General features: G+C 45.7%; 1 protein-coding gene across 1 annotated transcript in view; it reads left to right on the plus strand.

The window, feature by feature from the left end:
* The window catches only part of LOC146772980 (rho guanine nucleotide exchange factor 11-like), a 348,342-nt gene that overhangs the window by 165,911 nt on the left and 164,502 nt on the right, over nt 1–17,929 (plus strand). Inside the window, 1 exon segment of the mRNA XM_085637044.1 lies at nt 7,225–7,342. Coding sequence (XP_085493170.1) covers nt 7,225–7,342 — 118 coding nt within the window.

Genomic DNA, 17,929 nt, shown 5'->3' on the forward strand with positions numbered 1-17,929 from the left:
CCTTGAGTATGTAGAATAAGAGGAGGCTAGCTAGCACGATGTCCAACGGGCACCTATAGTGCAGTCTGAGCGCCTATCCAAACATGTTTGCTGCAATGTAGCCATGTGTATATTATGACTATCTAGAAACCGGAGCACTAGCCTAACCTTACGGGGATTATTGAGGCCACGTACATTCCATGTAATGAAATGTATGCTATCTCCTGCGTGCTGCCATGTAGTCATCTCGCTGAAATGGGAATGGTGCAAGGCTTCTATGCTGTCCTTTATGCGTATCATGGAGAACAATGTATGTTTTGTGTGGTTATACAAGATTCGAACATCCCAACATTCTTCCCCCTCCCACTTCCGCAATCCTAACCCCAAAAACAATGAACATACACAGTTTCAGCATTGGCTTTATACTCGAAACCAAAATAAATTGCAGCACCATGTGCTATCTGGGGTGCTCCGTCACGGGGATTCGCCAGGTATCCTCTCCCTCCAGGTGTACGAAGGTAGCCGGGTTCACAGGATCAAAGCTGTCCATCTCAAATTGGCTTGGTTTTGTTTTGGGAAGACAAAAGAGAGAAAGAGATAAGAGTGAGCAGGTTGGGCAGAGACTATTAAGAGAGGAAGGAAATTTAAGTAGGGCCATAGCACAAAATCTACCCTTAGAAGAATACCTGCTTAAAATTATAGCTCTAAAAGCTGAAGCGGTGGAAGGGTTGGCTAGGCAAGCTGCAGATAATTTCCTGACAAAGAAGGAAAAGACGTATGAACTTAGCGAGAAGGTGGGGCGAGTGCTGGCAATTAGAACCAGGCAGAGAGCAGCTGCAGCGGGAATAAAAGAAATTAGGGATGCATATGGGAACATGGTTATGGATCCTAATCTAATAAGGGAAGTGTTTAGAAAGTTCTACGCAGATCTGTATACCCCAGAGGACCCAGTGAGCTTACTAGAGGTTGAAAAATACTTGAGAAATACTTCTCCACCGATAATGTCCGAAGAAGATAGGGAGATATTAGATGGACCCCTACAGTTGGAAGAACTTAATGAGGCCCTCGGTAGTTTACCAGCTGGTAAAGCAGCAGGGCCAGACCAAATTCCGCTTGAATTCTACCAAATATTTAAAAATGTGCTTTTGGCAGATATGTTCCTAATAATGCAACAAGCGCAATTAGGGGAATCCAGTCCGGAATCATGGGGAGGGGCTGATATAATTGTAATTTTGAAAAAGGGGAAGCCGCCAGAAGTACCAGGGTCATACAGACCAATTACATTAATGAATTCTGATATTAAAATATATTCTAAAATCTTAGCAAAGAGGCTGGCAGGGATCACCGAGCAGCTGGTAACCCCCATACAGCATGGATTTATTCCTGGAAAAGGGACAACGCAGCACGTTAGGACCGTTGTTACTATGTTCGACTCTGCAGGTATCCTAGGGGATCCTGTCGCAGCACTTTTCCTAGACGCTGAGAAGGCATTCGACAGGGTCTCCTAGGATTACCTTTGGCAGGTCATGAGGTGGTGTGGGATGGGGGAACCTTTTTTAAAAGCTATACGGGTACTCTACAGCATCCCAACAGCGAGAATTAGAGTGAATGGAGGGCTGTCAGATACAGTAAAAATTGCTAGGGGGACCAGGCAGGGATGTCCCTCCTCTCCCCTCCTTTTTGCGCTATATCTCGAACCGCTACTGCGACGACTCGAAGCTAATCAAGAGATACCACCAATGAGGGTAAACAGCTGCACAGTGAAGACCTTAGCCTATGCAGACGATGTAGCTATTCTAACCCCGAACCCCACTCTAGCTATAAAAGAGGTTGAGATAGAGGCCCAGGTGTTTGGACAGATATCGGGGTATAGTCTAAACAGATTAAAAACGCAGATTATAAAAAACAGGTATACTATATGTAATGATGATAGGGTGGTTAATTCAGCAGTGTATTTAGGGGTGTCATTAATGGCGGACCTGGATAAGATTGTAGAAATGAATTTGACCCCTCTGTTCGATAAGGTGAAGAGAGACCTGGAGAGGATGAACAATTTACATCTCTCTCTTATGGGGTGTACTAACGTGATTAAAATGTTGATCTTGCCCAAATTTTTATATTTCTTTCGCTCTATCCCCTTGGTTTTTGAAGTTAAGTGGTTTAATCTGCAAGAGAGAGTACTGAACAGGTTTATCTGGGCGCATGGGAAAACCAGGCGGGCCTACAGGTATATGACTCTCCCAAGAGAAAGAGGGGGATGGGGGGCCCCTGATTTTAGGCTATATCAAATGGCTGCAGCATTACAGTATATGCAGGGGCTAATTGGGGGTGGGGGACTCGACACAGGGGTTACGACCATGTCCACGGAAGTCTACTCTATAGTGTTGGGGGCAGAGGCAGAAAATAACTTCTTAAACAGAGTTGAGTTTGGATACCATAAAAGGACCAGATTCAAGACTGTAGTGGCAGCATATAGGATTTGGAATGCCTTCCTAAAAAAAATGGGACTGGGAAGATATAATAGATATGTCAGGCTTTATAAGAATAAATCCTTCCCTGCAGAAGTATTTGCTGATTCGACAATGGCGAGATGGACTCAAAAAGGGATAGCACAGATTGGAGATTTAATGGACGAGGAGGGGATAGTCCAGTTTGTAGACCTCACCCTCAAGTATGGTATTGAGAGAAAGGACTTCTTTAAATACCTACAGGTAAGGAGTTTTCTTTGTCGTAAGCAGGGTGGTAGCGTGGGGTTTAACAGTAATGAAGTACTGGAGAAAATAAAAATAGGAGGGGACTGTACAATTAGATCCTTCTATGCATGTCTAGCAAAAGGGAAGATAGATGATATGGAAAAAGTTAGTAATAAGTGGGTAGAAAACTGGGGGGGGAGCCTGGAAGCTTTCAAGAATCCTTGGACATGAGTTGTAATATTTTGTGTTCGGGTCCCCTGCAATCGCAGCACTACAAGACTCTATTTTCATTGTATCACACCCCCGCTAGAATAGCTAAGTGGGGAGGCTCCACTGGCACCACCTGCCCCCGATGTAATGCAGGGGACGCAGATATAATTCATATGTTTGCTACCTGCCCCCAGCTGTATACCTTGATTAAAAATGTAGAAGATTTTCTTGGTAATACACTTGGTATACGAATAAAATTGTCACCTATGAGGATTCTGTTCGGGAGAGACAATCAGGACGGACCTGAACACAAGGAATTTATGTTTATGGCCACCGCAGTTTTGAGACTGACAATAGCAAGAGCATGGTTAGATAAGATACCCCCGGGAATGCAAATATGGCTGGCAAATTTATTAGCTAGCTACAACCTTGAGAAAGCAATATATGCACGTAAGGGGAAAAGGGGAAGAAGGCTAGGGTTTAAAATTTGGGAACCAATAGCGAAATGGAAAGAGAGTATGGCATTGCAGGATAATGTAATATAATATGAAATATAGGTTCTATCAAGTTCCTTTTTTTTTTTTTTTTTTGTGCTTTATGTTATTTTTGTATTGTTTAAATCTCAAACCAGACAATGTAAAATTATGGATGTTAAAAAAATTGATTGGAAAATGTACAAATGTACAAATGTATGATATGTAATACAATGTGTATATTGAGAAAAAAGGGTAAAACAAAAAAGGAATAAAAAAAAAAAAATCAAATTGGCTTGGATATGTCCTCAGCTTTAACGTTGTCACGATCCCCAGGCCAGTAATGGCCACAGCTATGGCTGGGGGCAGTCGCTGAGCGTCTATAAGTAGCTCCTGGTGAGGCCTAGTGCTTAGTCAAGTCGGTTACATTTCTCCGTCATCTGCATCCGTTGTGCTCCGGGCATGTTTACCAGGTAAGAGCATATTCAGGTATTCCTTGGCCGCTTTAGACATTGTGAAGTTTTTCTGCTGACCTTGTTGTTCCACACATAGGCGTGCTGAGTTCAACATGGAATACGAAATGTCCTCTTTTTGTAGCTAGTTCTTGATTGGTCGAACCTCTCTCCTAGCCAACTAGAAATCAGGAAAGAAAGTGAATTTGTTTCCTTGGTATTCGACTTTCCCCTTTCCTCAAGCCAGCCAGAGGACGCCATCCATATCACGAGAATTCAAAAGCTTCACTATGATGTGATGCAGGGGAGTACCAGGCGGAGGCAGCGTCATGAGTTCACGGTGTGCTCGTTCTACCACCAGCATTTAGGATAAGTTCTGGGCACCACATATTGTCGATAGCATGCCCTTAATATAGGTTTCCATTTTTCCGGCATTTGTAGATTCTGGGACCCCAATTATGTGTAAATTATTGCAGCAAGAGTGCGCTTCCAAGTCCTCGTTTTTTGCTTGAATAACTGCCAGGACGCCCTTCATATTCAGGCTTTTGAGCTCACAGTTTGAATCTTGCCTCGACCTTAGATATTCTCTTATTAGTTTCTGCAAAACATGATGACTGCCTGTCGATTTTTGCTGCTATGTTGTTGATACGTCTTCTCAGTGTGTCAATCTTCCTATCAATAGATTACAGGCTGCTTTGCATGGCCAGGAGTGTTGCTTCTAAACTGTTTCCTTCTGCTGGCCAGGTGGGCTGACCCCCCTCTGAACCAGTATCTGGGGGCTGTTTCACTGAGCCTCTTGTCTTGCCTTCCTCTTGTCCGTCTTCCCCATTGTGAGCACTCACGATCGTCAGCTTCCTAACGTAGGCAGCTGCCGGTGCAGCGTGGCCTCAACAGAACGCAATCCTATGCATCTGCGGCAGTGACGCACACACCTCACCCAACCCGCAGTCGTGGTACCTGTGGTTAGTGTCAGCTGGAAATCGCAAATGACGCCAGGATCGCCCAGGCGGGAAGGCGAGATGTGGGAGAACTCACTGCACTGCTCCAGAATTGCACTAGTCCTTAGTCACACTATTGATGCTCTTCAACTCTCTTTTCTGGGCCCCCATATTCAGAAACAGTCAGATAGTGTAGCAGGTAACTGAAGGCCTCTGACGCTCCTGTCTCAAGCACCAATGTTTGTTGTAGCACAGCACAACTCAGTGGGTGTCCTCGTTTACCACATTATTTTCCCCTTCGGAACGGGGTTTAGCCATCTATTATGGGGAACTGACCAATAGAATAGGGGTTTTCTGCAGCATGTGTGGCGGCCTTCTCCAGTCGTCACATACCACTCAGCATGTATTCACCACATGTACAGGCGACGACCACGTCGTGCTGTTTTCCACTGCTTGTGGCTTCCTGTGGTTAGAATCCACTGCTCCCCATGTCCACACCGGATGCCTGTCCTTCCAGTGCCATATATCAGCATGGCCAGTGAGGATCCTTTGAGGCATCCGCTTCTGCTAGGCTGAGCCGTGACCTCAATTTGCATGTGCGGCCTGTGAGGCCACCTTGACCCCCACTGCTGAGGCACACCAGGGGAGAGGCACTGCCAGTCCGGTCCCGCTTACCTCCGCTGTAGTTCTTGGTGTCCACCACTCCACTTCACGAGGCTACCGGCAGGCTCCAAACCGTTTTGCTGGCCTTAGTCTCCTGTTCTGATGAGGTGAGGTGATCCGAGAGTTGCGGTGGCCCAGGTGTTGATCCTGAACTCCCGGCCCGGCCATGTTGATTTCTCCTCCACCTCTCAGTTTCGTGCCGCACTGCCCCACAAGATTATTTTCCATAGACCTCACCAGGTGGTTCAGGCCAGCGACAGGACAACTCAACTCCGCTGTAGTTCTTAGTGTCCTGTCTGCTTCATGAGGCTACCAGCAGACTCCACAACTGGATGCCTCTCCTTCCCAGAAATGTCTGCGCTCACACCACCACCTGTATGAGAGCATGGCAAGTGAGGATCCTTTGCAGCATCCACTTCTGCTAGGCTGGTGCCTCGGCCTCAATTTGCATATGCGACCCGCGGAGGCTGCCTCATCCCTCGCCGCCTCACACTGGAGGGAGGCACCCCGGCCTGGTCCCCATTACCTCCACTGTAGTTCTTGATGTCCGCTCTGCTTCACAAGGCTACCAGCAGGCTCCACACTGTGTATCTGGCCTCAGTCTCCTGTTACAACGAGGTGATCCAGGAGCCACCACGGCCCAAGCACTGATCCTGACCTCCTGGCCCAGCCGTGCCGATCTCTACTCCATCTCTCAGTTTCATGTCGCACTTCCCAGCAAGATTATCCTCTGTAGACACCACCAGGTGATTCAGGCCAGCGAGAAGATATATTTTTTACAATTCAGGGGAGGATGCCCAGATTTATGGTGGGTTTCCCGAACCCAGTGGGCTGAGCTGCACCAAGGTGTGGCCATCTTGCCATGGGCTCTCCAGCGCCCGACCCCCCCCCCCCCCAGTTTTGTCAACTGCTTGAGGTGGTTTTTCTTTCTCCTCTGTAATTCTGGTGGTTATTTGTTTATATAGGCATCTCAGATCGGGGCAAATGTTCCTAAATGCCCTAATGCAAGGCTGGCAGCTCTGGTTCTCTGATAATATTATGTTGACCAGGCACATATATTTTCATCTGCCTATGGAAGTTAACAGCGTCTCATTGTGAATTCTATTCCTGGACTATGGTCTCTACTCTCTCTTTTTTCACCTAAAGGTTGTGACTTTGCCTTTACATCTCCCTAATTCCTTAAAGCAGTTGATCGTGTTTCTCAAGTAATCAATTTGCCTGTGCCTGCATTGTCTCCAAGATGTCTTATAAACCTGTTTGAGTGCACCCACAGCAACCGTTCAATTCTGCAAAGATCCAGGTTTCCGATCTCAATCTGTCAGATTATCCTCTTTCCAGTATGTGAAATTAGCTGCAGATTTGAGTTTGCTTTTGGTGGCAGGTACCAGTGGTGACAATTTTCAGGAAACATTCTTATCATAACATATTCCTTAAAGTCAGTTATGCTCTTGAGAGGGACTTTTTGTCATGGAGCTCCAATCAACTGAAACTGTTTTCTTCAGCTTTTAGTTCCTCTTTCCTCAGCTGTCAAAGTTGCTGAGCTTCAGTCTTTGGTAGTAACCCTAATTTAAATGAGTTCTCAATGGGTAGCAATGCCTAAAACAAACCATTGCTGAATGATAACAAGAATTTTCCACCCATCAGTCCTTTTGTCAAGGCTTAGTTCCCTTATCTTGCTCCATCACTTGGAGGAGAGAAATGTCCTTTGGGGGTCTTGAGGGTAATGCTTTGTGTGATGTGTAGTATAACTTATCTAACTGTGTATTGTAGTCATTTTATATGCATTGTCTCAATAAATGTTGTTTCTTTACTACAGCAAGGAAAAGCCGGCCCTTACTGTCGACAACTTCAGGTCAAAGACCTCATTGCCTCAGAGATGAAGCACCTGACAAAGTATCCATTTCTGCTGGATAACATAATCAAGCACACAGATGGTATGGTTACCATAGTGTTTACTCAGGAAATCCTAAGTACCAATCACAGAATTCCTTTCTAAATGTGGCCTATTTTCATAGCTTTAGATTGGACGAGTGGTACAGAATTACTATTACTGTTGCTTTGCAAAAACTATGTTTATTTCCCTCCCTTTGTACAGGTCAAAGGAGAGTAAAGCCTTATAGCCCGCTCTTGAACCAGTTGTCAAAGGCTCTGATCCCAATTTACAGCCTTTACCAACTGGTATAGCTTGAGGCAGAAGGGCTTTAAGGTCATTCGAACATTCTACCCTCTAAGGATAGAATGTTCTAAATTGAAAAGAGAGAAACATAAAGACAAACATTGCAATGTTGGAGCAGAAGGCTTATATCAGCCATTATAAGCCCGGAGCTACTACATTGTCATCAATGGAGGTCTCAACAGTCCAGTATTTTAATAAACATTACAGCCTCCAGCCTTTTTGTTATTTCATTGACTTATTGTTCATGCATCCCTAACCATTACTTGAAGGTGTGGCATGCAATAATGATTTTTGTCACTATGGTGGCCCTTATTGATTACCAAGTGGAGGTATTAAAGACCTAATCTAAGAACTCACTTGCGTTTAAGGTTTTATTCAGTCCATCTCCTTTCAATTTGGTTTGCAAAGCCACGCCTCCTTTGAATGGCACCCTGTACTCCACTTCTGTCAGATTATTTGTCTACTAATTGAATGGGAGTGCAAGATCCTAGGTTTTGTCCGAGTCTGTATGTTGGGAACATATTGAAGTGCTGTGGTCACCCCAGCTAGTAGTAACATATTGCGGGATCAGGAAGAGCACAGAGGCTTGCAGTAAATCAGATGGTATTCTTTTTTTGGAAAATTGTGACATGGCTTGATATGTTGCGTGGTTTCTTATAGTAATGATTTCAGCAAGGTTATGCTTGTGTCTCATAACCCCACTCATTTCTTTCTATTTTTATTAACTAGTATATGATACACTTACCAAAGACAACTTGCCTATTTCTAGAAATGGAACTGATATATTTCCTGAGTCTCAGATCTGTAGTAACTTTCCCTCATACCATTCAATGTTTTTTCTGTGCTGTGGAACATTTTAATGCCCAAAGCATTGGCATCTGATCAGCTAGTTGGGTCAATGTGATATTGTATTTCATAAAGGACTACAGTTGCCAGTATTTTGATTGCTTCTGGAAGATCGGAAACTGGTCTCCGTTTTATTTTGTATTGAATTGGCAATTGAGGTCCTTTTGAAGAGTGCTGTGACCTCCTCTTGCATTAAGCTGATCTAACCCAACTTTCCTATTGGACCACGTCTAATAGAAAAGGAGATGCTCAGGGTGAATTTATCTTCCAAGATCTTCGAAATGGAGCCAGCTCTGGCAAGGTTCTTATGATGTGATCTTCTGAGATGCTTGTTAAACTAACAATTTGGTGAGAATATTTCCCTTTGCGTTTTGGTTTTTGTAAACTGGGTCAAATACTTCAGCAATTATGATACTGTCTTCAATCTTTACCAAAATCAATCTGCTATTGTAGTGATAACAAAGGTTAAGGCAGAGGGTAGATCAACAGCTGCGCACAGGTTACAGTGGCTTCCCCTCCAAAATAGATTGAGTATTGCATGAAACTAGGCTTTCTGTGCATCGGTGAGGCCCCTGTAGAGAATAAGAAGGGCTGACCAAGTCAGGTCCTATATAGTGTTTGGAAAGGAGATGGGTATGACAGGAAACTAGAGCACATCTGTAAGATCTGTATAGAGGTCAAGAACGGTTGGCTAAGTTTAGCCTTACTGGTCCTTCTCCTGCAAATACACAAATTTAGTTTATTCAGTCATGAAATTGTGGTCATAAAAGGTAAGAACCTTTCCAATCTTTCCCTAATTCATACAGTGGAAGAATTCTATGGATAAACCTTAGGCAGGCACTATGGTCTTTCCTGATGATAGTTAAGAACATATTCTGGATTCTTCATTCAACCCCTTTTTCTGTAAAGCAGTCAGTCGCCTACCTCATTTATAGTTTCGACCAAGCCCTTGTTTCAGCTGCAGCTAGAACCCTACTGAGACTTTGACCTGCCTATGGGATTTAAATTTCTGCTATTTCTGTACCTACTGGTTGGTCTGCTTTCCCAGCATTATTTCAACCAACAATTCAAACATTGCTTTAATACTTTTTTTTGTGTAAATCTTTTTATTAACGGTCATTGGCATACAAGCGATCATATCACCAATTGCAATATTGACAGAATACAGCAATAATCATTCACAATACACACAGTAAGGAGAGATCATAGTGAAAGCAGGTCGTCTAAGGCAAGTTGCTGAGGGGGAGCACAGATGTCCCCCGGTACGAGTTCTAAGGCCTCCAAATTCGGGACCACTTTTTTGGGCGGCCACGAGCAGCATATACTGTCTTTTCACAGAACATGGACCAGTCCATACTTGACTTCCAATCTGCTAGTGTAGGTGGTCCCACCGACCCCAGGCCTGGGCGATGTTCCTTTTTGCCAGCATGAACCCCAGGGTGGCCCATTGTGCCTGGTATGCGTTTAGATCGGTTGGTTCCCATATGTTCAGTAAACATCTACGTGCTTCCGGGTGGATAGGAACCGCAAGGACCGCCCCCATTACTTCATGTATCTACTTCCAGTAGGACTGAATGTGTGTGCATTCCCAGATGATGTGCATAAAGGTACCCGTGTGTCCACAACGCCTACGACATTCCCCTGTTTCTGCTCTTCCTATTTGTATCATTCACGGCCCTGTCATATATACCCTATGCAGGATTTTGAGCTGCACTAGTCATAGTCTTGCTGGAATCGCAAATACCCGGGGGAAGACACGGCCTCCTGCCACTCCTCATCATCCATCTCAATTCCGTCCGCTACCCATTTTTGCCTTAGCAGGGAAAGGGGGTCATCCATGTTATATATTAGTTTATTATAGATCAATGAAATGGTCTTCTCTGGGAGGTAGCTGTCCAATATTCTATCCTCCAATGGGGAGGATTCTGGAGGGGAGGTACCATGTGGGAGGACCGAGCGTTAGGGCATGACACACCTGTGTGTAATGAAAACGCTCCGAGTCTGCCAGTTCGTGTTGGCTTTGAAGGGCTGCAAATGTTTTCATTTCTCCCACAGGTCTTTAATTCGTTAGATGTCAATCATGTTCCACTTGTCAAACCCCTTTGTTGTCCACAGGTTCCCCAATTGTGCAGAGTCCCATAGGGGGGTGGCCAAAGTCAATTTACCCTCCCAACCGAGGGACTTCTGCACAGCATGCCATACGCTTATCGAATGTCCAGTAGGGCCTGTCAAGGGAGGTCGGCTAGGCTTCGAGTATAGCGACCTATTATAGTTCCCCCCCGGAAGAAGCCACTTGTCCATTCGGTAGCCCGGATCATCAGGGCCACCGTAGGTGCCGTGATTAATTGCAGCTAGATAAGCCACCCAAAAGTATTTTTTACTGTCGGGGAGGCTAATGCCTCCATCATACCATTTTAAGGTAAGTTTCTGCAGGGCTATGCGTGGTGTTCCACTCCACAATAACTCCCTCTGGAGGCTTTCGATTTCTTTAAAATAGGTCGGAGAGACAAGATCAAGCAAATTTTGTAGGGCGTAAAGGAAACGGGGGAGGGACATCATTTTGAAAAGGGCCTCTTTACCCAGGAGGGAGAGAGGGAGAGATTTCCAACTGGCTATTTCTCGTTTTAGTCGTAATAGAGGGGGAAGCAGATTGTTATCGTAACGGAGTATGGGGTCTAAGAATATGAATACCCCCAAATATTTAAATCCTGTGGTACTGACTTGAAGCGGACAATTACGGGGTAGGGCTGGTATGCCCCCATGTAGGTCATGTAAACGGGACTTGGTCCAATTAATCGTGAACCCTGAATACCTCCCAAATACTGCCAATATGTCCACTCTGGCGATAAGAGATTTTTTGGGGTCGGTCAGGTAGAGTAGTATGTCATCCGCGTAGAGCGAGATGCGGTCTTCCCAATCTGGTGACCAGCGAAACCCGTGGATCACCAGGTCTCGTCAGATCCAGCCTGCCAGTGGTTCTAACGCCAAGGCAAATAGAAGGGGGGAGAGTGGGCATCCCTGACGTGTGCCGCGGCTCAAGGCAAATGTATCTGACTGTTTATTATTAACCACGACTCGCGCCAATGGCGCCGAGTAAAGGAGGCGCACCCACCAAATGAATTCCGGGCCAAACCCCAGTTTCTGGAGCACCGCAAGAAGATAGGGCCATTCGATCGTATCGAATGCCATAGTGGCGTCCAAGGAAACCAAAATAGCCGGTTCCATTATAGTGCCCGCCCTGCCTAAAACCCATGGACTCGGCGCAGGTGCAGAGCTGTGTTCCGATGTGGAATAAAACCAGACTGATCAGGGTTTACGAGATTGGATATAATTTTTATGAGACGATTATCCAGTACTTTTGCAAGAATTTTAGGTTCAGCGTTAAGGAGGGAGATAGGCCGATACGAAGTACAGTCCGTTTTGGGTTTGCCTGTCTTATGGATAGTTACAATATTAGATATTCGTTGATCTATCTGTAACTCCCCTTTCTCCCTGCTCTCTTCAAACATGACTTTAAGGTGGGGAGCCAATTTATCAGGGTTAAGTTTATATAATTCGATGGGGATCCCATTAGGGCCAGAGGCCTTCCATGAATTGAGTGATCGAATTGCTTGCGCTACCTCATTCGTAGTCAAGGAGATATCCAATAGTTGTCTTTCAGTCAAGGAGAGGGTGGGCAATGTTATGTCCTTCAATAATTCGGCTGAGTCTTCTTCGGAGTAGGGAGTTACTGCCTTATACACCGCTGTGAAATGTTCAGCGAATTGATTTGCAATTTCCTGAGGGTCTGTTATGTTGGCCTTGTTAGTGTCCTGGAGAACCGGGACCAACAACTTGCCCATTCCCGTTTATCAAGCCAGGCTATCAATTTCCCAGCTTTATCCCCCAGATCGTAAAGTTTCCCGAGTTTCTCCCTCCCCAATACCTTGGCCCTGTCAGTAACCAGAGTTATGGCGTCCATTTTGTGTTCAAGGGAGGTTTTGATCTCAGCTATCGCCGCCATGACATCCTTATGGGTAGGTTCTTTGCTGGGACTCCCTTGCTCCCCAGTATTCTTCTGTTTGGGTGAAGGCTCGGTATGCTCTCTTTTGAATATGCGTATTTGTCCCATCGATTGGACTGTGCTGCCTTGAGGCCTCGTGTGGATGCCATGTTTATTATCTTGGTGCAGTGCTGTCCCGCACAGCGGGGTATCTTATGAGGGACGGGGACGTATTCACCCTGTGTTGTGGCCCTGTAGGTTAAGCACTGCTGTGGGGTGTAATAATATCCAGGTAGAGTTGGGGGTTCCCGAGCGTCCGATAATCCCACTTTCTGGATGGTGGTATTGCAGGCGGTACTCATGCAGTACCCCCCCACCGAGTATGTTATGGAGTATCCTGTGGGGGCCCCAGCAGTTATAGAGAGTCCAGCCGCACTTCTATGGGCGAGCATCAACTGGAGGAGTGTCCACGCCACGTCTTTCCCAGAGGTCACCGCCGCTCCTGGAATAGTACCGGAGGATGCAGGGGGGGAGGGGAGAGAAGCTCCCGCCGCGCCTGGCCCAGGGTCAACACACCCCCGCCGATCTTAGCGCTGTGTTCTTCCCCCCCTCCGTGCCAGCTCACCGATCAGTAGCGCTGATGTCACTTCCACCGGTGGAGCACCGATGACCCGCAGCTCTGCCAGCGGCCCCTCCTAACTGCGGATGGTGTGATGACTCGTTGCTTTTCGGGGGTGCTTGGGGGTGATTTATTCGGGGCCAGGCCTTGGCTTCCGCCGTTGACGCAGTTACGCTCTGCACGCCTCGCTGCACTCGAGGTCCCGGCGTTCAGCTTGCTGCAGGCCAGATATCGTCGATAAGACTATTTCAGCGTGGAGTGCACGTACAGGCTCCACTCTCACAGCCTCGCACTCCGCGCACCCTCTGATGTCCGATTCCCACCTCGGACGTACCGGATTAGTGGCCGGATAGGTGGGATCGAGCAGGAGACTACGGAGCTCTAACGATCAGCTGCCATTGCGCTCCGCCGCGTAACCACACCCCCCATTGCTTTAATACTTAATCAGTCAACTTAACCACAGATGCAGTCATTCTCGCTTCCACAGCCACCTGCCCTTTACCAGGCCTCCAGGGTAATGTTGTCATAAGTGCTGCCTACATTTAAGAATTCCAAAATGGCTGTCTTGCTTTGCAAACTTTATTACAAATTGTGCATAATAAAACAAACATGACATAACCACTGCCTGAAACACAGGTGGATTTTTGAGTGCTGCATTACAGCCTTTTTAGTAAGAGCTGCATCACCACTGGAATCCAAATTCGGATTACACTTTAAAACAATTAGGCAAACAGCAGTGATTAATATTGAAATATCCGTCCAAACATCTCTAAAACAGAAGATGCAATAATTTGTTTAACTCTTTTATTTTTACCCAAAGGTAAGTACCTCAGATCACTATTCATGTTAGACGATGACCCTATAACATGTACCTCAGCACAATTCAACAGTCCTATGATGACACATGATCTTGCCCAGATATTATTTTCAATACATTTTTATGGAGCCTAGGCCATGTACTCATTTTCTTCTACAGGAGCCCCAATTGTTGTGGCTACAACTTCTTGTAATTCTTAAAGTATTAATAATATTTAGATCCCATTCAAACTCGTTCTTTTATTTACTTTTTCAGGGTTCAGTCTCGAAAATAGAGTAATTTGGTGTACAGAAGTCACAGTGTGCTTTGCTACATCGCTTTATAAATCCTCTCCATGTTGTCCATTGTATGCGTAACACACAATTTCAAGATTGGACATTCTTCATCTTACCTCACTAGCCCATACTGATTTAAATCTTTAGAATTTGTTAATAATTACAGTTAAAGTTATCAATTTTCGATCCAATAAATTACTTATCATTCTCAAATCAAGCAAGCACTTGAGCTTCATTAGTTTCAGTTCATTTTCTCATAAGTATTCACTTTTTCCCTGATATTGTTCAATTTGTCCTCCAATGCCGCAACTTGGTCGTTTAGTTTATCAAACATTCATTCCATATGGGAAATAGCTGTTTCAAACCAACCTTGTATCACAAGTTTTCACAGTAGTGAATATTCAGTATAGCAGATGTGTTTGTATTCCAAAACGATTTGAGTCATATCAACCCTAGTAGCCAGTTCCTTTCCTTTGTAAAGTACATTACTCCCTCATGGAAAAGATAGCCATCCAGGGTTCAACTGACGTTAAATTAAACTTTACCTAGTTATTCTTTCACCAAGACCTACATACCAGGGCATGCAGCTCAGCAATAGAGATCTCCAGGTGTCACAAAGCGTTGGTTTTCCAATCGCTGTCTCACTATTGCTCGTATTTCATGTCCACATTACATTTTCTGTGCTCCTGTGTATCACCATTGGCTACCTCTGTAACATTCCCTGATCCTATGCATCACCATTGTCTACTTCTATACCCATTTTCTTTGAAGGTTTCTCTGCCCATTTGCATTCAAATCCTCTCTGGAACACTGATTTCTCCTCCCAAGTCTAATGGAGCTGCACCATTTCCAGGGGGATTTATTGTCTCCACGCCCACTACTCTAGATGAAGACTCACCATCTGATGTATACCTTTCCGGTGTATACTTCTAACCACAGATTCCTCACCTTGTGAATACACCCCCATGCACCAACTGGATCCGGAAGATTTTACAGCATAGCCCCGACACCAGCAGGTGGCTCCATTTGTCTCCACATCAACCTCATTCTGCCCCAGAAGTAACAATCAAAGCTGCGTCAAAGCACCACTCTTGCACACCTGATGTCTTTCCACACCTTCACACATGGGCCCTGCAGGTAGCTCCCAATTTTTTTCTCCTGGGTTTCCAAGTTTTTCTCTAAAATTGTTCCTTTCTACTGTGCAGGGGATCATGGCCCATGCTAAAAGTACAAAGTTTCTACCTTGTAGGGACTGCCTCAAACAGAGGTCTGTGGCAAATACCCATGAGGTGTGTCTCTGGTGTTTGGGTCGCAACTTCAAGTCATGTTAGGAATGTGCCGTTATGAATGCAAACTACTTATATTCTTCTCAAACAAGAGCAACACAAATGTCTATGTGAACCTGGGTAATCAACATAAATCGTATCACAGCAGTTCACACAGAACTTATTTATACCAAAATAATGGATAAGGAACAGCAAAAATTACAGTGATTAATATGATTTTCAAAACATAAAAGTACATACAAACAACAAGCTCCAGTTATGAGAAGTGGTTCAGTCAAGACATAAATGTTATCTTCAAGAAGGTACTCTAAAGGCGTAGGTCAAAGTGACCTTCATGTGAAAAAAACCAAAATCATGAACAGGCATTGTACAAAAGTTCAAAGGTATGTTGGCATATTGGTTAGTCCATTAAAGCAGGCCTTTAGATGCCTGTTTACAAGTGCATCATGAAAGTATGAGCACTTTGTAAGATATTGACAACTTTTCAACTCTTCATAGAGTACAAGGCTCTCTTCAGGTCTTGGGGTTGCTTGGGGGACTATTACCTTCTCTGCACGAACGCTGACACCGGAGGCAGGGGGAGCGACACCAGGCAGTTCGAATCACCGCCGTGAGGGCAACGGACATCGAGGGAACTCCATCACCCAGACGCCCTAGCCGGTCGCCGCTGTGTCGCGGCCAAAGAGCGCCCGCAGGCGCATAAAGCCCCTAGCAGCCTCCCGCAGCGCGGGATTACCTTCTCTGCATGAACGCTGACACCGGAGGCAGGGGGAGCGACACCAGGCAGTTCCAATCGCCGCCGTGAGGGCAACAGACATCGAGGGAACTCCATCACCCAGATGCCCTAGCCGGTCGCCGCTGTGACGCGGCCAAAGAGCGCCCGCAGGCGCATAAAGCCCCTAGCAGCCTCCCGCAGCACGGGATTACCTTCTCTGCACGAACGCTGACACCGGAGGCAGGAGGAGCGACACCAGGCAGTTCCAATCGCCGCCATGAGGGCAATGGACATCGAGGGAACTCCATCACCCAGACGCCCTAGCCGGTCGCTGCTGTGACGCAGCCAAAGAGCGCCCGCAGGCGCATAAAGCCCCTAGCAGCCTCCCGCAGCGCGGGATTACCTTCTCTGCACGAACGCTGACACCGGAGGCAGGGGGAGCGACACCAGGCAGTTCCAATCGCCGCCGTTGGGAACGCTTATCCGATTGTTGCACACCTAGACCATTAATTGTGTGTAATCCTCTATCACTTGGGTTAGTGAGCTTGTCCACTTGTAACTGGGGAACCGGGACTTTGTGGGTCTGTGCAGTTATTATTTGTGCGTGCCTTGTATTACTAATATTCCTCTCCCTTTGGGGCACTAAGTTAGAGTCTAAGGTACTAATGGAATTACTTGATTCCCCTACTAAGCTGCCTTTTTTCTCCCTATTTTTTAGTTCACTCAGGATTTTATCCAACCTGCTTGCCAACGGCTTCATCTGATTTACAATAAAAGTTTCTAAATGAGCTTGTAAATCTGACGTGATTTGGGTCAACCATATTGGTGGGTCTACTTGATCAGCTATCTGTACTGCTCGCTCTACCCCAATGTTGTTTCTACTCACAGGGTGGGAGGAACTAACTATGCTATTCAAGTAGACCCACCAATATGGTTGACCCAAATCACGTCAGATTTACAAGCTCATTTAGAAACTTTTATTGTAAATCAGATGAAGCCGTTAGTAGGGGAATCAAGTAATTCCATTAGTACCTTAGACTCTAACTTAGTGCCCCAAAGGGAGAGGAATATTAGTAATACAAGGCACGCACAAATAATAACTGCACAGACCCACAAAGTCCCGGTTCCCCAGTTACAAGTGGACAAGCTCACTAACCCAAGTGATAGAGGTTTACACACAATTAATGGTCTAGGTGTGCAACAATCGGATAAGCGTTCCCAACTCTCTGCTGATCCCAATGGAAGAACAGTACACAATGTTGAGAGGGCTACTACAATAACCTCCACTAAGGCTCTACCCACTGTAAATTTACCACCTGAGTCTTGCCCGCTTGTGGTAGTTTTTGCTGGGGTCCCCGAATTAAAACACGAACAGAGAGAAACACATCAGGAGCTAAAAAATAAACTCATTCATTGGTTGACCCAAAATAGACCATTAGCAGATAACTAAGATGGGGAAAACCTTCTGGTTAGAAGAGTGAACTGGTTAGGAACCAGACCCAAAAACATTGAAGGCAATTGTATTATTGCTAACTTTAGGGACAGGGGGGTTGTTGAGCATATCCTCAGACAGGGGACACTTAGGCGTGTGAGCGGTATAAGGCCTCTGTCACTTAGCTATTTTTACCTAAGGCAGCATGAAACCCACGAGGGACAGTATAACACATGGAGAAGTTGGGAGGGATTAAACTTGAACTCAAACAGGACCCCAAATTGTACACGAGGAATGGCAGGGATTTGGGAAGGGGGCACCCATGTTGGGTAAATAGGTTCAGCCCATTAAGGTCCCTAGAGGAGACTGACTG

This window comes from Triturus cristatus, chromosome 12, assembly GCF_964204655.1.
Source record: "Triturus cristatus chromosome 12, aTriCri1.1, whole genome shotgun sequence".
Lineage (NCBI taxonomy): Eukaryota > Metazoa > Chordata > Amphibia > Caudata > Salamandridae > Triturus > Triturus cristatus.